Source organism: Felis catus, chromosome F1 (genome assembly GCF_018350175.1).
Source record: "Felis catus isolate Fca126 chromosome F1, F.catus_Fca126_mat1.0, whole genome shotgun sequence".
Lineage (NCBI taxonomy): Eukaryota > Metazoa > Chordata > Mammalia > Carnivora > Felidae > Felis > Felis catus.
This window is the reverse complement of record NC_058384.1, coordinates 62660753-62680329: the sequence shown is the minus strand read 5'-3', so window position 1 is coordinate 62680329 and position 19577 is coordinate 62660753. Positions and strand designations below refer to the sequence as shown.

The 19577-nt window shown below is 57.8% G+C and overlaps 2 protein-coding genes across 11 annotated transcripts in view; one reads left to right on the top strand and one right to left on the bottom strand.

The window, feature by feature from the left end:
- CF1H1orf226 (chromosome F1 C1orf226 homolog) overlaps positions 1–18658 on the top strand; it is a 283758-nt gene extending 265100 nt beyond the window's left edge. For 6 of the 7 annotated variants that reach the window (XM_045048984.1, XM_045048983.1, XM_045048982.1 and 3 more), the window contains 3 exons: positions 498–650; positions 13960–14266; positions 15272–18658. In XM_045048984.1, coding sequence (XP_044904919.1) covers positions 498–650; positions 13960–14266; positions 15272–15746 — 935 coding nt within the window. In that variant the 3' untranslated portion in view covers positions 15747–18658. Of the gene's footprint in view, positions 1–497; positions 651–9629; positions 11185–13959; positions 14267–15271 lie in introns of those variants that run through there. The other variant, XM_019822278.3, reaches the window with a different exon arrangement.
- On the bottom strand, positions 6359–9377 carry SPATA46 (spermatogenesis associated 46). 4 transcript variants are annotated; one of them, XM_045048988.1, is made up of 4 exons: positions 9214–9376; positions 7841–7954; positions 6856–6989; positions 6359–6774 (listed from the first exon to the last, which is right to left on the bottom strand). In XM_045048988.1, exons 1-4 carry the CDS (start codon positions 9314–9316, stop codon positions 6469–6471), a joined length of 657 nt encoding a protein of 218 aa, XP_044904923.1. In that variant the 5' UTR covers positions 9317–9376; the 3' UTR covers positions 6359–6468. The 4 variants fall into 4 exon arrangements, with proteins under 4 accessions (XP_044904923.1, XP_044904925.1, XP_003999602.3 ...); XM_045048990.1 differs by lacking the exon at positions 9214–9376 and adding an exon at positions 9063–9207 and having other exon boundaries at positions 6856–6910; XM_003999553.6 differs by having other exon boundaries at positions 6359–6989; positions 9214–9377.
- Positions 18659–19577: the final 919 nt, after the last annotated feature.

Sequence of the window (19577 nt, the reverse complement as noted above, 5' to 3'; positions counted from 1 at the left end):
GAGTTTCAGACACGTGATCTCCTGTAATCCTTGTAGTAGTAGATGTTGTTACGCCCATTTTATGGATGAGACAGACTCAAACAGCTTAAGGAGCTGGCTCAAGGTTACAGGACCAGCAAGGTGTGGGTCACACGGAGATTCAAAGCCAGGTGTGACTGCCAAACCAATGCTTTTCCTCTTCGCCCAGTGGTTCCCCCAGACTATCCCATAACTTCTTAAAGAATGAATATTCCCAGGTCCAACCCATGGAGATCACGATCGGGGGGTCTGGGCAGGGCTGGGGCCCTTGTTAAAGCAGCACCAAGGTCTAGATTGGGACCCGCTGCACTTCACCGCCCCAGAAGTCTGGCCCTCTCGATGGGTACCTCCTTCAGGGTCGCAGGCTGGTGTCCCCCGTGCCCTTCCCGCCCCTCCCCCTCCCCCCCAGCCCGGCGGGCTGCCTCACTGACCCGGCCTCCTGTGCTCTTGTCCCCCCCTCCGCACCCCCCAACCTCCAGTGGGCTCCCAGGACAGCTTGCTGGAGATCACCTTCCGCTCCGGAGGCCTGCCGGTGCTCTGCGACCCCACCACCCCGCAGCCGGAGGACCTGCCCTCGCCGCCCCCGGGCGCGGGCCTGGCCGAGCTGGCGCACCCCGCCGGCAGCCCCCTAGGTAGGCGCGATCGCCTGGTGAAGCTGGAGTGCTTCCGCTTCCTGCCGCCGCCCGCGGGCCCGCTGCTGGGTGGCCTGGAGCTCCTCCGGTTCCGCGAGTCGGGCATCGCCTCGGAGTACGAGTCCAACACGGACGAGAGCGAGGAGCGCGACTCGTGGTCCCAGGAGGAGCTGCCGCGCCTGCTGAACGTCCTGCAGAGGCAGGAGCTGGGCGACAGCCTGGACGATGAGATCGCCGTGTAGGGCGGCCCGGGGCGCAGGGGCGGGGGGCGGGGCCCGGGGGGGTTGTGGGCTGGGCGCACCGCCGAGGATGCCCGCGCGGCGGAGGGCGGTGAGGACCCTGGCGACCGGAGACTTAGGCTCCAGCCGGGGGGGCCCCCCCCCGGAGAGCCTGCCGTTTCAGGAAAGGATTAGGATTTTGCTTTGGAAGGTGACTCAGGGGAGCACTGGGACTCCCACCGGTCATTCGGCCCCTCTCTCCTATTTGTGACTTTGGAGGAGGGGGGGCAGGGCCTTCCAGGACCCGTGGCTTTGGGAGAGGGTCCCTCGCGAGGACCACCGGGCTGCTGAAGGACCGCTGGCGCCAGCTGCTTCATCAGGCTCCTCTGCCCTGGCCTGGCCTGTGATGCCCGGGTAGCCCCCTCCTGCCCCACCTCAAGGCCCCACTGTGAAGGGAAGCCATCGGGTACCTTCTGGGGTACTGTGCATCTGGGTGTCCAGGATAATACCCGTTGCCTGACCACCCGCCCCAGACCTTATGGGACGAATTCCTTCTCCAGGCCCTCGTGGAGAGAACAGAGGCTGAATGCTCTGGGCTGTAAGTGACAGGGTAGAGCTTTCGGTGTGAGCGCCGTGTTGGGATGTGTCACATCGGGGAAGCTTCCGGATGAGTTGAATCTGGACATCTTCTCCAGCTGGATGTTAGGTGTTGCTTCCAGGGACATTGAGCGTTTAACATCAGTCAGGCCGGGGCTGTGAAAAGCCCTCGGGGAGGGCAGTCTCTTTGCTGCCACAGATGCCTTAGGTCTGATTCTTCGCTGTGGAAGTCCTGCCCCCATCCTGCAAGCCCAGCTCGCCCTTCCCTCCTCTGCGTCCTGCCTCAGGGGGCTCTGCCAGCTGAGGCCTCTCGTGGTACCCTCACCTCGGAGAAAGCCTCAGAGACCCAGAGCCACCCCCCCCAAGCCTTACCTCTCAACCTGTCCCCTCCACTGGGCAGTTGTGGTCCCTTTTTACTGCAAACAAATACAGGCCGGTAGCTGAGACTGTTTCTTTCCTCTCTTCAGAATCACTGCCACTTAGGTCAGGGACCACAGCCACGTCACCCTTGACCCGTCCCTGTGGGTGCGTGCTTCGAGCACACCTGTAAAAAGTGCCACGTGCAGTTGTCTTGTCTTGGACTATCTCGGCCTTGTCTAGAGATTACCACCCGGTACTGTGTGCTGATGGGGGCACAGAGGACAAGTTCCTTCTGTGACCGCTAGACTCTAGCGCCTGTGAACAGATTTAACGATGCCTAAAGAGCGAGAGCCGAGCCGTGCTAGTGTCACGTGTTTGGGGAAATCAGCCTTCATCCGGGACAACGAGCGACAGACCCAGCCTGCAGTGTTCTTTGAGGGTTAGCTGGTAAGGACGTGGTGATCCAAAACACAGAGCGCTTCGGCCCTGACTCAGCTTTACAGTTTTGATAAATGAAAGTGTAGCCCTTCTCTTAAGCAGCTGGATTCCCTCTTAGCTAGAAAGTCCAAATGAAATAAACGCAGCTTTATGTTAGCCTCCCTTGGTGCACCAGGGTATCAGCAGAAATAGGATGGGGTGTGTGCGGATAACGCGTGCGTGTGTGTGTGCACACGCGTGCCTACGTGTGCGTGTGTGTTTGCGCGTGTGTGTACGTATATGCACAGGTGGCATGCGAGGGAACGTGTGTACGTGGTGTGTGGGCTTGTAAGAAGTGGCCAGAGAGAAGAGACGGGGAATCTTCAGGGTCTTTGAACGAAGCAGAATTGTGTTCTTTTCCTAACGTGTATTTAGTTGGAGAGGGGTGGTTGTGTTTGTTTTACCGTATTTTCTAATTAACCATTGGATGGAAGGTAGGTCCAGATACACAAGGGAAGGAAGAACCAGGAAGGTAAGAGCCACAAACTGAAGGAGCGACGGCCGGAGTCTGGTGTGGCCGAGCCTGGCCGGCTCACCAGATCCTCCGCTGGGTGCGACCTCTCAGAGCGTGGGAATTTTGAGTGTTCCAGAGCGTGAGAGGTCTGGCTTCTTGAGGCTTCCCCTGCCTTCCCCTGCGTGTCAGCAGGAGCTGAGGGGGAAGCCAGGGGGCCAGTGGACTGGCTTTGTGGAACGTGGCAGGAGAGGGGGTGAGGAATGGGTGGGGAACGGTTTCTGAAGGGTCTAGGAAAGCTTGCGAGGCGAAAGAAGAACGGAAATTTAGGAGAGACGAAAGAATCAGAGAGACGAGTTTTCTGTACCACTGACTCAGGACCCGTTTGGGACCCTTGCCCTCGGATGCTCCGTAGTGGTTTCCGCCTGCCTCGGCCCCAGCCTTCCCCCAGACGGGGCCTTTGCCGGAGACTGGTTTGCGTGCCGGCACCTTCCCCGGTTTGAGCCACAGCAGCACACGGGGTGTGTGGAGATGACAGGACGGATCTAGGGGCCCTGGCGATTCACCAGCCAGTGGGCAGGAAAGAGAACATCGCAGACCTGATTTCCCAGCGATGGCCCCCTCTCCTTCTCCCTCCTTGCTTCTTGCTCTGCTCACTCAACTCCTGCCCTCCTCTTTTTATCCTTCCTCTGTCCACGGAGGACAAGTGGACGCCAGGGGCGCCTACCTTACTGGCGCCTGCCTCAACCTACCCCGGGTGCCAGCCGACTTCCGGCCTATCACAGTTGCAGAGCCAGCAAAGAATTTCTCTGCACAGGATGGACTGTATATTGCGATGGAAATGATATTCCTTATATCCCTGCTTGTATCAGTGCTCTCTGTGAAGCCCCTTCGTAGCCTCCCTTCTCCCAATGGCTCCTGTTTAGGACTCGTGTTCCTTTTATTTCCTCTCTGCCTGACTGCCTCCTCTCACCCCACCAACCCTGAGCCCTCTACTTTCTAAAACTGTTGTGTCATTAACTCTGTTGGTTCAACTCTCTGGGAAAAGATTCTCTGTTCATGTAAGTGCACTTACTCCCTGGATGTTGTCACTAGTCTAGTGGCTTTTGCTAAATAAACCTTTCTGATTTCTAAAAGCTTTTCCATGGTCTTTTCTTGCTTCTTCTATCCCACCTGCTGCCTGACCTCCCCTCCCTCCCACCCCACTTCCCAAGCCAGCGGCCATCAGCTCTGCGACACACGGTTCTCAAGGGTTGTGGTGTTCAGAAAACAAAGAGGGGAGGAAAGCGGTGCCTTCGGCTACAGTTTGTATGGACCAGCCTTGCGGGATCAGGTTCTACGGTGGTTACGATCCGAGGATGATTTTGCTTCCCCGGGGGACGTGTGACCTTTGGTTGTCACGACTGGGGGAAGGATGCTTTTGACGTTTAGTGGGTAGAAGCCAGAGATGTTTGCTAAATATCCTACGATGCACAGGTCACCCCCCCCCACCCCTTCCCCCCACCCCCACAGCAGAAGCATCCAGCCCCAGTGTCAGTAGTGCTGAGGCTGAGAGACCTGGGCTTGTGCCCGTTTTTTCAGACTCTCCCAACCCCGGGTCTTTTGAAACTCCAGGCATCCTCGGCATATCAGCAAGTGTTGGGTGCTTGAGAAAGTACATCATAGATGTTTTCGGATGTAACTCCAATCACCCAGAGTATAAAATTTCATTGACCCCCTGACTACACGTCTGAAATATGCATGGGATTCTGACTGGAGTCAGAGCTGGCCCCTCCGCACACCTACCTGCAAATATCATGATGTCACTGCAGCACAGCTCAGTGGGAGAGCCCTCCCTGGCTCGTGGGCTCTCGGCTTTCCTGCCAGGCGTAGAAACGAAAGGGAGGCGCAATGCTAGCCAGGGAAGAGCGTCCGAGAACTAGAAGCCACCGTCCTGGAAACCAGTTACGTTGGCCAGAGAGCTCTGAGCCCTCTGGAAGGCAGAGGGTTTGTTGAACCTGGTACTTCGTAAGGCCCAGCTCTGCGGGAAAGCTGAGAGTCCGATCGGCCAGCTTCTCACGCCCTTTAGCCCCTTCCTGACTGAGCGAATGGAACGCAGCCTCGTTTTCTCATCTGTGAAATGGGGATAGAACCTGCCAAGTAAAGCGATAACGAAGAGTAAATGAGGTTGCATTTTAAAGGCAGAGCGCCTGGCAGGGGCTCAGGGCACCCCTAGCGCTTACCTTCTGATCGGCTGGGGGAGGGGAGGTTGTACCCGTTACCCGTTGGCCATGCAGTTGTGTGCTGGGTTGTGTTTTCTGTGTGCTGAAGGGTTACTCAGACCTCCGCCTTGAGAGAGCAGGGCAGTGGGGGGGCGGCAACGATGCTATTAAACGTGAAAGGCAGAGAGCACCTGTCTTTACACTCAAGCACCTCCCAAGGTGACGGGTAGCATGTGCCATGGCCCTTGAGCTCGATCCCCTGTGCCTGTGATATGGGTGCCCTGGTGGAGGGAGTGCGGGTTGGGCAGAGGATGTGCAGCCAGACAAAAGCTGATTCTTCTCCTGACTCTCCCACAGACCAAGGTAAGGCCACAAGGCCCCCGTGTGGGCCCCTCCCTTACTCCCTCAAGAGCCCCGTCGAGGGGACACACATGCGCAGTGATGCATGTCAGGGGGCATCTTCAAGGGCTTGGGTGGCCTTTCCCTTTAAGGAAACAGGAAGTCAGAGTGAGGACTCCTTTGGTCTCTCCCCTAGGGGGTCCAGGGAGTGATGTCAGGGCTGCCTAAAGAGACCACCCACCCCAGAGTGGACAGGCTGGGACCCTGGAGTCCACGGTTCAAGTACACTCTTACACTCTGGCTGGGTTGGTAGAGGGTGGGGGGCAGGGGAGAGCGGGTGGGGAATGTTCTCACGGTGTGGGACATGATGGGATTTGAGCCCAGCCTCTCTCAAAAGAACCACAAATGATATTTTCGCAGGACAGGGTTAAGCAGAGACAGCTCTCCTGAACCAGAAGGTGAGGCTTCGGGAAAACTTCCTACATGATCACCAGAAGGGCAAGGGGAGAGCCTCTACCCTGACCTGTCCGTACGCAGGGGGGCCTGTGTCCCCCCGGTTCTACCCCTCAGGAGCTCGAACGCCTGAGAAGCTTTCAGACTGTGCGGAAGTCCTTCCGGGGAAGCTTCCCTGTGCCAACAGGAAAGGGTGGGCAACTCTCTCCCCTCTTGGGGGGTGGGGCAGGGACTGACTGACCACGGGGGACCAGCAAGGGGGCCAGGATCTGAGGGCAGTGTTCTCATACCTGAGCTCCACTGGAGTCACCTGGAGGGCTGGTCAGAGCACAGATGGCTGGCCTACCCCCGGAGTTTCTGATTGTGTGCATCTGGGACGGGCCTGAGATTTCATTTCTAGCAAATTCCCTGGGGATGCTGACACTGCGGATCTGGGCACCTCACTTTGAAAAGCACCCTGTAGAGGCTCTTCCCGACCTTGAGGAGGAGAGGGGCGGGGGAGGGGGGTGGCGAGGGGTGGAGAGGTGGGCCTGGTGTTGCTAAGCAACCGTTAGCCACAGGGAAATGGGACGGGGGGGCCCCTGGGAAGGAGAGCAGGCGGACCAGGCGACCTCAGACTTGACAGAAGGCCGTGGCCAGTGTCGGTTTATTGACATCTCTCCGGAGGCGGAAACAGGCTCCGTCGCCTCTTGCCCGAGGCGTCCGCTCACCATCCCGCGGGCCTACTTGAAGGCCTGGCAGCTGCCGGAGGAGAGCCTGTCCCCCGGCCGCGCCTTCTCCTTGCCCCAGAGGGTCTTGAGCTTGCGGTAGTACACCTTGCAGCTGAAGCCCTCCCGGAAGCCCCCCTTGATGTGGCTCTTGAGGGAGTGCAGCGTGGGGTACATGCGGCAGCAGGCTGCGCACTTGTAGCCGCTCTGCTGGGCGGGGTGCCACCTGGCGGCCTTCAGGATGTCCTGGGACGTGATGCCGTCCGTGGAGGCCAGGCCGTGCCCGAATTTCTTGGCGGCCTCCCGGGGGCAGGCGTCCTCCTGGGAGGAAGAGGACGAGCAGATGCTCTCAGCCGGGTCCTCGGGCAGGCAGCCGTCCCCCCTGCCCTTGTCCCGCGGCACCTCTGGGAAGCTGTAGGCCTCCAGGTGGCTCTCTTGGTCCGTGCAGACGAAGTAGCTGTAAGGGGAGAACCAGGGCCGGTAGACAGTGCAGCCCCGCCGGGGCTCCCTGGTCTGGGGGTCCCCCAAAAGGCAGTCTGCAGAGGAAGACAGGGGTGGGTGTGAGCGGGAGGCCCGGAGCGGCCAGGGGCCACGGGAGAAGCAGACAGGCAGGAAGGCCGGGCCTGGGGTCGGGTGGCCTCTGTCCCACCTTGACTACAGTTGTTGTTTTTTTGAAGTGTATTTATTTTTGAGAGTGAGCAGGGTAAAGGCAGAGGTGGGGGGGGGGGGGTGGAGAGAGAATCCCAAGCAGGTTCTGTACTGTTAGCAGGGAGCCCAATGCGGGGCTCGAACTCAAGAAAATGAGATTATGACCTGAGCCAAAACCAAGAGTCAGGCACTTAACCGGCTGAGCCACCCAGGCACGCCCCCCCCCCCCCACCGACTGCTGTTCTGAGAGCAGGTGGCACCCGGGGTGGGGGGAGGGGTGGGGGGTAGCCGTTGAAGGCATTCCTTCCTGCTGCTCGCATCTCCACGAGTGGCAGCTTGATCTCTGGACAGTGGAGAGTGCCTTCGTTCACTAAGCCTTGACATTTGTCAGGTGCCTCCCTCCCTGCAGACAGCTTTCCTCTGCCTCCTCCGAGGAGACGGGCAGGGGGCTCAGCCAACAGCCAGACGTCTGGCTTCCTGCAGTCTGTTTCCCACCACCCATGGTTGTGGCCATTTTTCCGGCCTCAACACCTGTCTTCCCGTAACAACCCGAGCAGGCCGAGGCCCCTGTGCCACCCCTGCGTGAGAGGCAGGCCAGGAGAAGTGGGGCCCCTCCAGGCCTGTGGGGTGTCCGCTCCAGGAAGGACGAGGCAGGAGACCACAGGGGAAAAGACGCCCTCCAACAGTCCTTGCCCCTCCAGCCTCTCCCGTGTGCCCGCCGGGGCGGAGAAGGCCTCACCTGGAGAGAGAATCGTGTTCTGCACCCCATGCCGGAGAGCGCTGCCGAAGTACTGGGGTGACAGGGCCTGAGCTGGGCTGGACGCCTCCGTGAGTAACGCGGTCTTTGCGATGTCTGGGTTACAGAAGAAACACTCTGGTGAGCTGACATGGAAGTCCTCGTCTTGGTGACCCCCCTCCCCGACATACCTAGAGGCTCCACCTTGGGACCCTATGACCTCGCAAAGCCAAAGAGAAACCATGCCCTCTTCTGTACCCAGATAGGCAGAACTGTTCTGGGTGGCATCCCGGGGAATTCCAAATGGGGCATTTTTGTTGATCTGGGGAAGATTCTCTCCAAAGGAGAATTTGAGATGCAGACCGATGGGCAGCTTTCTGCCTGGCCCGCCTTTCTCCTGACCTTCCTGCAGCTCGCTCTGTGTGCATGTGTGTGCGTGTGTGTGTGTGTGTGTGTGTGTGTGTGTGTGTGTGTGTGCCTGTCTGTCTGCCTGCCTGCCTGCCTGCCTGTGTGTCTGTCTGTCTTCATTCTGCAGTCCAGCCTCTGGGCTCGCTCCAGGATCCAAGGGAGGGAGTCTAGTCATGGACCCCATATCCCACATAGGTTACATTGTCCCTTTGATGATGAGAAGCCAGTGTCTCCGAACGAAACCTCTCTCACCCATAGGCAGGGAGCGCTTGGGTGGCCCCTGGATGTCTGCTAGCGCTTGATAATAAGCCAGCCTGCTTCAAGTCCCAGAGTGGTATCTGTGCTCCATTTGAAAAACCAACGTTTAAGGGTCCTCTGCCCAGGCATATGGATACTGAGGAGACCCAGCTCCTCCGTAGAGCAGCCCCCTCAAGCTTTAATGTGCACACTTCTCCAAGGATCACCCGGAGGTCTTGTTAAACACACAGGCTCTGCCTCAGCAGTCCTGGGGGTGGCCTGAAATTCTGCATTTCTAACAAGTGCCCAGGTGATGCCCACGTGGACGCCCCACAGACCGCGCTGTGAGTAGTGAGTCCAGAGGTCCATGTTTATTCCATGATGTCCTCAGTGACCCTGCCTCTTAGGTTCCTACTGATAGATTGGAGAGTCTTCTCCAGCTTGTCAAAACAGGCCTGAACCTGGCACATACCCTACATAGACTGTCACCTGAGATTCTAGAAGAAAAAGAACTTTTTGAGAACAAATGTTTCCCCATCCTTCCCTTGCCGGAAATGAATAAACAGCAGGGACTACTTACCGTGAATGCAGCATTTTGAAAAATTATTTTCTCCCCGTGTGTATTTGCCTGTCTCACTAAATCGTAGTCCTGTAACATGATCTGGTAGAGGACTCAATTAAAAGCTTCCGAAAAACCACATTTTTGTGGCCCTAATGGCACCTGAGTTTACCTGGCAAGCTGGTGGCATGTGAGGACATAATGTCAGGAAACGCGCTCAGGGCAGAGGAAGAGATTCGAGGTCCAGAAATGCTGAGGAGTGAGAAGTTCTCCATGTTGTGACTACCGTAGGGTATGGAGATTATGCACCTGTTCCCAAGAGGCTGTTTGGGTTGTCCAGACGATAAACATTCTGAGCGCCGTTGACATCACAAGGTCACCTGATTCCACTCCCCAGCTAGGGTATCCCTTTCAAAGATGGATAGCGTCTATCACATTCTGTGAAGATCTCTTTTGACTTGTCATTCCTCGTTGGCTGGCCTGGATTGAGGATACCTGGGGCAGGGGATGGGGGAGGGGAGAAGGAAGCATATGGCAGAAATGTGATGGTGATATAATCTGTTGACAGCCCCCCGCCCCCTGACTTTGATCTTTGGTGTCATTTTTGTATCATTGCTGTCACCCCCCCCCCCCAGCTCTGGGGACCTCTGTCCTCTCCGGATAACCTTCTTGCTTTCCTTCACCTGCCTAACCTCTGCCATCAGATGTTTTTGTTGTTTCTGTTCTTTAGTTTGGTGTGTGACTTTTACATTTTCCTTGGAAATCGTTTCAAAGTTAGAAAAAACTGCAAAAATAAAATTAGTATGAAGAGCACCCATACATTCTGTATCCAGATTTGCCTGTTGTTAACAGTTTACTGCATTTGCTTTATCAATTCCACCCCCCCCCCGCCCCAGCCCCCAGCATGCTTTGTTTTCTGAACTATTTGAAGGTAAGTTACAAGCATCCTGTCCCTTTGTGTCGAAATACTTCAGCGTGTCTGTCCCAAGAACAGGGACCAGATAATGCTTTAAATGGTTGGTGCTATTTTCAGCAAATGGGTGGCTTAACACCATTATAAGCCTTTTTCCTGGTGACACTGAACTCCAGAGTAACAAGGTTGCCTCTGTGTCCCTGCTACCCTCTCCTGTGATGACCTAGCGCTGGAGGGAAGTGGGGGAAGGGTGAAAGGTGAGAATGCTCCATGCTAATCGTCACAACAGGTGCAGACTAGGTACATCGGTGTATTGGATCTAAATGTGTGTGCTTGTGCAGCATGGAAAGATCTGGTCTGGTCTGTGAGCAGCGGCAGCCTCCCCTTGCAGCGTGCGGAGCAAGCGGGCGTGTGAGTAAGCGTCTGTGTAGGAGGGCCCGGAGTTGTCGTCTTGCTGGTGTTCCTCCAGAGCGCTGAAACCTTGTGGGACAGTGTGGAGAACCTGACTTCCTTGCCCGCCCACCTCGGAGCCCGGTTGGAAAGCTTAGAATGAATTGGAATGTCACTGATGCCCTGGCCTTTGGCAGCTTTGAGGGTATCGGCGATTTGATTTGGCCCTCGTGGTGCAGAGAAAAATCACGGGGTCCTGGGAGTCGGTGTGGGTGAGTCCTCATCCCCGCTCTGCCGTTCGCTCCCTGTGCGGTGTTAGGCACGCCTCCCGGCCACCGTGTTTTCCTGTTTTGTTAACTTAGACAGTTGGAATGGATAGACATCTTCCTGGTCGAAAACCTGGTGATTTATGTGTGGAGGTGGGACAGCATAGTAATGAGCGATGCATGTAGGGGTCCAGAAGACTTTGAACTTCCTCCTCCTGCCGTGGGTCATTGAATTCTTCCCACTGCCAGCTGGGAACTTCCGACAGACTTCCTGAAAAGGGGGCTCAAAATATTGGGGTGCCCATGGGAGACTGTGTCAGTGCTTGTTTGTAGAGTTTTTAAAAACAGGACTCTTTTGGTTTGGTTATTGAAAAGGTCATGGGAACCTGGTCGCCCAGGGTTGGTTGTAATCCTGACAACAGGGCCTCTGTCTTGCACGCTATACCCTCTTGGTATGTTGTTGCTGGTGGCCCCCAGGCAGGAGGTGACACTCCCAAAGTGGTCGGTCACTACATAAAATGTGTCTCTCTCTTGTTTGTTTCCCACCTGCTTTCCGAGCCCCTTTCTCGGACAGGTAAGATACCGTCTTTCTTACAGATGACCCACGTCACAGGTGTCTCCCTCTGCTTGGATGTGTGCATGTTGGGGGTGCTGTTGGGCGGGCCACCGGGTCGGGATCCTATCACCTTTCAACCATCTCCATTAGGTTCTGAACCACCAAGCCTCTGGTCCAAAGGGAGGGACAGAGCGTGGGGGTCATCGGTGCCATCAGCAGGAAGGGGACTCGTTGCACGTCCTTCAGGTCTGGAAATGCAGGAAGCCCCCAGCCAGAATCCCACCTCAGACAGAAGGGCGGTTGCTCCCGGACTGACCTCGAGAGAGGGTCTTGAGTGGCTTTTGTAAATGGAAAAAGGCCCAGGAGCAGTTTCTCTACAATGTCTGCCCAAAATGTGGTCGGTTTTTTAAGTATTCGTATAAAAAGCCAGTTCAATGAAACCAACTTCTTAAATGCCGACTCATGCCAGGTTCCGTGCTGAGCATTGTAGAAAATAAAAGTCAAGATGTTCCATCCCCTCCAAGAGCTGACCGTTTTATCATAGAGACAAGGTGTGTTGGCCAGAAAGACCCAGAGCATTGTAAAGAGACCAAATGATGGGTTATCTTTAAACTTCTTAAGAATTCAGTACATGCGTCCTAAAAGGTAGAGAGCAGGAAGTGTAGAAAATCCACAACGGTGCCTAATCCAGAAGCTATTTATGTTTTATTAGAATGTGTTTTTAAAATAAGAGGAGCTCACCGTTTACAAGTCACTTTGACACGTGTTTTTGGTACTTACACATTCAGAAATGAGCATGTCTGCACTAAAAGTTCACTTTAAACCAAGAAGGAAACCACCACGGAAACATCTGAGCCAGGAAGTGGTGAGGGATCAGGATCTCCTTCCCCTGCGAACCTCTCTTGAACATTTGCCCTGGTTTCGTGGTGGCCCAAATACGTTCTAGTTTGGGGGAAAAGAGTCAAATGCTTTCATTTCCAAGGGCTACTCTGAGATCGCAGATGTTATGATCAAAGAAAAATTAGGAGGGTGCAGGATGTGATAGGCAAGTTACTCGAAAGCAGGTGACATGGCAAGATAACACCTTTAGGAGGAGAGTCAGGAGCTGATAACCCCCTTGTGGGTCCGGCTGGAGCTCTTGCTAGTGTGACGTGTCTACACCTGGAGACCGGGCAGCCTGAACCTGTCAGCTCTGTGCCCCGGCCCCCAGGGTTGTCCCCACCCAGCTCTTCATGGCCCCCGAAGTGGTGCTTTCCCTGTGTGTGCGGTAGATACGCACACTGGGGGGATTCATCCACCCCTCGTCCCCCGCTTCCTGTGCCGCCCAAAGACCTTTACAATAGGGCTTCCCTAGGTAGTTACAGAAGGGATACGGCTGCTGAAAGCACAGTAAAGAGACCTGCATCCCCTGTCCCAGGACTCCGCAGTGCAGGGCAGAGAGAAGTACTTTATGCCAAGTTCAGCAGAAGACAAAGCATCCCCCCGACCTCAGTTACTCTTGGGAAGGCTCCGCATGCATAGGCCTTTAGAGGTGTTGATGAAGATTGGAGTCTGTGATCAAGTATAACCTCTCCTTCCCCAAGATTGACAGAATATACGGAGCAGTTGGTAAGGACAGAAACCTCACGCGTGATTCCAAGGCCCCCTGGGGTGCATCTGGAGCTCCCTTGAGGATTGAGCTGGATCTCCAGGTCGGGGAGGAGTCCCTGTTGCCAGTGTGTAGACCATGTGGCTTACAGCCCTGAGCTCCGTTCCTTGGAGTTATGATCTCGGCCTCCATAAGTCTCCAGCTGCAAAATGGGTTTAGCAGTTCAACTCGGGATACTCATTGAGCACCTACTGTATACCAGACCAGGCTAGCCGTTCAGGACACGGAAGTGAATGAGACATGGCCTTCACCCTCCAGATGTTCACAACCCGGTGGGTTTGAGTTAATCTTTCGAACCAAAGATCCCGGAGAGAAGGGCCTTCTGTGAGGTGTGTTCCACGATCCAGGCAGAGCGAGGTGGTGGAAAGGGAGAGAAAACCTGAGCTCTGGTTCCATCCCACCAGTAATCGGCCCGTGACCTCGGGCCTGCCGGTACTTATCACTGGGAGCCCCACCTTGCTCATGTATAAATAGAATTCCTGCCACCACCCCTCCAGGTTGTCGTGAGGGTGTCGGTCAAGTTCCCCCGGCTTCCTTGGCCCAGAGTTCGTACGCATTTGGTGTGAGCCCGGCCAGAGTCCCCACGGCGCATCTGAGCATGCAGCTGCCCATTGTCCCCAGTGCCTCCTCAGGAGTAAGGAGGCCCGTTTCCCACCGTGAAAATGTGCCACACAGGTGGCTTCCACTTTGAGCCTGACCTTCAGCGTCTGTCCCCATGCTTATGTCTGTCCCCATGCTTGTGTCCCCTCAGCTTGTGTTCACAGCAACATACAAATACCGTAGTTCATTACTTCCATCATTTCTTCTTCAGAGGGCTCGGTGACCTCAAGGTAAGGGGTCAAGCCGTGGGTCAAGGAGGCAGGTTTCACGGGATGAGTTACCTTTAGGTTCTAAGTTTATGGCTGGAGCTTGCCCCTCATTAACTGGGTGGGGCAGAACTAGAGTGGCTAGTTCTAGCAATGGATGGACTTTCCCATCAAGAAAACCGGGTCGGGAGGCTCAAGAGTGTGCCGGCTCTTTTGAATGTTCCCAAAGCCTCGGGAAGGGACAGCTGTGGGCGTGGGATCAGGGAACGCAGCAGAGTGACGTGGCCCAGAGCCCCGCGTGCCTCCGCTCACCGTTCCCATCTTCCCCTCTGTTTGCAGTGGACCACAGCATGTTCGAGAACTTGAATGCGGCCCTTCCTCCAAAGCTGCAGCCCGGCTGCTCCCTCTCCCACCTGTCCAGGCTGATGGCCCCCGGCTCTGCCGCCCCGGGGTCTGCGGAGCCTGGGGGGCCGGGGCTCCGGGTGGGTGGCAGCCAGCACTTCAAGAACCTGGGCAGAGCCGTGGGGGCCAAAGTTAACGACTTCCTGCGGAGAAAAGAGCCCTCGAGCCTGGACGGCGCGGGCGCCATGGAGATCAACAGGCCGGCGGGGGCGCGGCTGGACGGCGGGGCCGTGGAGGCTGACAGGTGAGCGCAGGAGGCTTGCTCGCAGAGCTCCAGACCGAACCCGTGTCTCCAGGGGACATGAGGTTGTCACGCGGGGAATGGTCGGGGCGATGCTCCTGCTTGCTGACTGCCACCGCACCGCAGCTAAGGCGTCCTGAGCGCCCATCGCGTGTCAGCAGATGCCCAGCTACGTGCTTCCCCGTCCCTTGCAGCGACTTTGCGAGGTAGATCCCATTGTTACCACTTTGCACGTAACTGAGGTGGGGGGGTGGGTAGCGTGAGGAGCTTAAGGTTACCAAGTTAGTGATGGGCAGAGTGGAATTCGAACCCAGGTGTTGCCTGCAGCTGCCCAGGTGGATTCTAACACCCAGCCACACCTTCGAGCCCCGGCCCCGGCCGATGATGGTGGAGGAAAGTGGGCGTCTGTGGGACCCATTGGGGCCGGCGAGGGAGAAGCCTGCTGTGGTGGGCCTCCTGTTCTCATGCCCACACGTCCCTTCTAGGCCTTGCTTTATTATTATTTTTTTTTAATGTCTATTTTTGAGAGACGGAGGGCACGCAGGGGAGGGGTAGAGGGAGAGGGAGACACAGAATCGGAAGCAGGCTCCAGGCTCTGAGCTCTCAGCACAGAGTCCGACACGGGGCTCGAACCCACGAACTGTGAGATCGTGACCTGAGCCAAAGCTGGATGCTTAACCGACTGAGCCCTCTAGGCTCCCCCCAGGCCTTGTTTTAAACACCTGCTGTGCTCCTGAGCCGGCAGGTCCTTCGTAGGGCTCATCACACGGGCTCTGACATGACTCGGTTCACCTGTGGCCCCAGCGGCACTACCCTGCTGTTGTGAGCACTGAGCGGGGGTGTGACGGGCGGAAGGCCAGCTCTGTCGGCTGCCACAACCCACACGCCACACCGGGGACGGGGCCCGAGCAGGGAGGTGTGTGCCGGGTGGGGGAGCCACTGGGCAGCTGGGGGGCTTGGGGCGTCGCCATCCTTAAAGCACACGCGCTTGTCGCCTCAACCCCACAGGTCAGCCCTGCAGGACGCGTTCCCTCGGCTGGACCCCCCGCCTCCCATTACCAGGAAGCGAACCCCTCGTGCCCTGAAGACCACGCAGGACATGCTGATCTCGCCGCAGCCAGTCCTGAGCAGCCTGGAGTACGGGACAGAGCTGCCTCCTGGGCAGCCCCGGGAACCCCTTCCCGCCGCCCAGCCCGACGTTCCCTCGGAAACGGCAGAGAGGGGCGAGGCTCTGCCCAACGGAGAGGTCTCCCTGTCAGTGCCCGACCTGATCCACCAGAACAGCCAGGACGAACCCAAACCGAAGATAACTGAGTGCAGAAGGGCCTCCTCCCCTGGCCTCCTCGAGAGGAACGGCCTCAAGCACAGCCTGAGCCCCGTCCACCTGGCCCAGCCGCCAGAGGACAGTGGCCCCCCGCCTCGGGCACGGACCTCCAGCCTTGACAATGAGGGCCCGCACCCAGACCTGCTGTCCTTTGAGTAGGGCCCCTTCTCCCTGCCGGGCACCGCCTTCCCCTCTGCCGTCCCCATCCCTGGTGCCCCCTGGCCCTTGCCCCCGTTCCACGTGCCCTTGGCCCCCTTGTGCAGAGATCAGAGCGCCCATCCGGGGCCAGGCTCCCTGAGTCACCCTAGTTAGAGCCTCTGTCTGCCGAATGCTAAAGGGCTGCTGGGCTGTGGCTCCCGAGCCTCATTTTCTAGAAGCTCCCCTCCGGGGGCTGGCTGCCACACTGGGGGATGGGAGCATCGCTGTTCCCAGGCAGCCCGGACTTCCCACCGGCCTGCAGGGCCACCAGCCCGGGATGAAGGGTCTTGCAGGAATGGTCTCTGCCTGCCCCCCACATGCCACCTGTGCCCCCCCCACTCTTCTCCCTTCAGACCCTGGTTCGTTTCTTCTGCCTCTGGTTGGGGCATCGGGCCGAATGGAGAACTGATGGGTTGGGCTGACGACGGCCCAGACCTGGAGAGCCACACACCCTGCTCCTCCTGGTCCCAAGACCGTGTGTTGTCCCCTCGCCTCTACCCTTTGGGGGCCTGAGACCTGGGCGCAGCCTTGTCGCCAAGGGTTCTCAGGGCATTTTCCACCTGCCCTGTGGGGGGACACACCAGGCCCCCCGGGGCCGACCACTGAGAAGACGCTGGGGAAAGGCCAGGGCCCCCCTTGCTGTGTGTGAGGACAGGGCGAGGCGGGCCCCCGAGGACGCAGCGGAAGCAGCTGAGCAGATGAGCACCTTGCTTTGGGGGGAGGGCCCAGGAACTTGGCCTCCAGGGAGCCGGCCCCAGGAGAACCCAGAGCAGAAGTCACAGAGAAGACAGGGTGAGGACAGAGAAGGCTTTGAGGGAGCGCCCACAGCCTGAAATGATGCGGCTCCGGGGTCTGGGCGTGGTGAGTGCGAGCGCCAGAGTGACCAGGGAGACTGGGAACGAGGCACAAAGCCACCTTCCACTGGGCAGGAGGCGCTGTGTTCTGCCAAGTTGCCCGGGTCTCCCTGGAGAGGCCTCCGCCCTGCCTTTCCCTGCCCCGATGCCGCACGGTCCTCTCGCTCCCTGCCTTGCGATCTATGTCAGGGACTCACCCGGTTCATCCTGCCCTCCTGGCTTTACCCATTTTATGTTCCTCTGTCCCACCAGGAGTCCCTGTCAGCGGGGCGGGGCGGGTGATCCCAGCCCCGGGGGCCTTTGCAGCCAGAAGATTTGTTGAGCAGGGTGGCCGGCTCCCCGGGCGAAGGCAGGTGCAGCGTGGCCTGACAGACTGTCGGGCTGTCCTCCCCCTAGGGTTCCTGCTGCCTCCCCTCTTCTGTCCATCGTTCAGCTGCCCCCTCGCCGCCCCCCACAGTGCTCACCTCCCGTCTCCCAGCTCCTCCTGCCCACCCCCCCAGGAGAAACATCCAAGCTAACTCCTGTAGACTGGGAAGCCTGGGGGCGGCGGGTGGGGGGATGCCAGGAAGCTGGCTGCCCTTCCTGCGTGTTTCTGCAGCGGCTGCGACCTTGCCACAGCTTTCCCACCCCGTCTTCCATTGCTCTGGAAAGCAAGGCTTCGCTGCGTTTTCACAGCGGAGCCTCGTGTCCCCCACGAGGGTCCGCACATGTCGGGCGCCCTACGGGCCGTGGTGCAGTGGGCAGTAACTGGAGGTCTAGGTCCTGGCTCAACGCCAAGAACACCACGACGATGTGCTAACCTGACCCCGAGGCTCTAAAGTTCTCGGGACCACATTTGGAGGCCTGTGAGTTTTCCCAGAATGGCTTGGAGTTTTGCACGAGACACAGAGCAGGAGGGGGCGAGGGCAGAGAGCCGAAACACATTTGCTGGGAGTTCACACAGCTCCACGAGAGCCTCCGTACGGGAAGCTCGGTTTGCTTCTCTGGTGGGGAACTTGGCAGGCCCTTGTGCTCTGGGGCTCCTCCTCCAGAGATCGGGGTGGCCCCAGCCAGGTGATGGGGGCAGCCGTGTGTGCAGAGGTTGCAGGCCCGGGCTGGCTTAAGCACCTTGCTCTGCACACCACACCCGGCCACTGCTGAGGTCCTGGCCCTCAGATTCAGGGTTAGCACGGGAACCCTACCAGCTTGTCCCGGTGCCACGGCCAGGATGACCCCAGAGTTCTCCGGATTCGTGTCTGCTACCAAACGAGGCTCCGATCTTTGGCCTCTCTGTGATCTCTACCCTGGCCATTGTCCTCCAGCCGAGGCGATGCTGCCACCTGGGGGAGGGGGGTCGAGCCTGAAATCCCGTCCTAGGTGCTGCAGACGCTACCCGGTGCTAGGGGCTAAGTGCCACCCGGGACAGCAGCAGGGGCAACTTCCAATCCTGCTGAGGGCCTGGGCGAAGACCAGTTCTCCATCCAAAGCCCCATTTGGCTTCCCATGTCTGTCTCAACAGCCTGACCTTCCTGTGATCACAGCATGGCAACCGGCACCCCCCCACCCCCCCCAACACACACACACACACAGCTTCTCTGGGAGCTTCTCTGGGAGCTTGGCCCTTGGGTGGCCCAGTTACACAAAGGCAGGATACCAAGAGTGAAGGACCATCTTCTATGTCTGCATAAGGAAGTTGGGGGCACGGAGTCTTTTCTCTCCCCGATACTCCCCCAACCCCACTGTACCCCCGTAGTCAACACGTAGCTTTCCCCTGATAAATCACAGGTGAGCTTCCAGAACCTCGCAGGTGGGTGGCACATCCCCCCGCACAGAGAGAAACGCGTCTGTTCTGTGCGTGGATGGTCTGAAGACAGACACGCACGGGATCCATCGACTTTGAAAGAGCAAAGAGGTCGGCCCCAGTCTGGGAGAGGAAGAAGATTACAGATCTATTCTGAGTATTTTCTAGATATTTTATATTTATATTTTTAGTAGTTTTCCGGTAGAAGGAAACTGCAGAATAAAATGATCGGCTTTGGTTTTGCTGGTTTCGTTTGGTTTCTCCAGACTGATGGGAAGTGGTTGGACTTCTCGAGGCTCGCTTGTTGGGTGGAGAGCGTTGGCATTTAGGGTTATGAGCCTGCCCTGGGGAGGTGAGGTTGGGGGGGGGGGTGGTTGCTGCTGGCCAACCTCCCACCTGGGGCCCTCGGGGGCCGTCATGTGCTCCCCTAACTGGCTGGCTGCTAAGCGTCCCCCTTCCCACCTGACCTGTGGCTGTTTCAGGGGCTTCAACATGACATGCGTGGGCAAGCCCCCTCCTCAGGAGGCGATGCGAGTGGACCCCTGGATTGTCCTCCAGGCAAGGACTTGACCTGGGGTCTATGGCCCTCTTCCACTGAGGAGGGGACACCGAGGCCTGCACACACACACAGACCTTCAGAGGGACCAGATCTGCGGTCAGGTTCTCAGAGTCACCATCAGCAGATGTCAGTCAACTACCCGGAACTGCGGACAGAGGTACTTCCCACATTGGGGCGAGCTTGGCTCTGGCTTGCTTAGAGAACGTGGCTTGGAGCGGCGCTGGCCGGAAGCCTTGCTCCCCCAAGGCCGGTGTCGGGCCCAGGGACCCAGAGGACTCTCACAGCTGAGAACCCACCAGGCCTCTAACCACTTTAAAAGGGAGGAAGCGAGAACAGACGGGAGGGGGGAGAAAAAGGCCTTCAGTCTGTTCACAGCAGCCAGACACGTTTTTAAAGGGGGGGAAGGTCGGCGCCTTCCCGCCCAGCTCTGTCCTTTGCCCCCACGACCAGGCCCAGTGGTTGGATTCGACAGCACACGGGGTCCCAGGCTCCACATCAGAAATGTCTGGGGCAGGAGGCTCCAGCCTTTTCCATCTCGAATTCCACTCCGTGCCTCGAGATGCGTGAAAAGACGGTGCTCTCAGGTTGCCTGCTCGCTC

Coding starts and splice junctions, on each gene's coding strand:
- SPATA46 (XM_003999553.6), bottom strand. CDS start 9,316: ATGGAGAACTTCTCACTCCTCAGCATTTCTGGACCTCGAATCTCTTCC. Junction 7,955..9,213: donor ACATGCCACCAGCTTGCCAG/GTAAACTCAGGT, acceptor TCTGTAACCCAG/ACATCGCAAAGACCGCGTTA. Junction 6,990..7,840: donor GAACACGATTCTCTCTCCAG/GTGAGGCCTTCT, acceptor CTTCCTCTGCAG/ACTGCCTTTTGGGGGACCCC.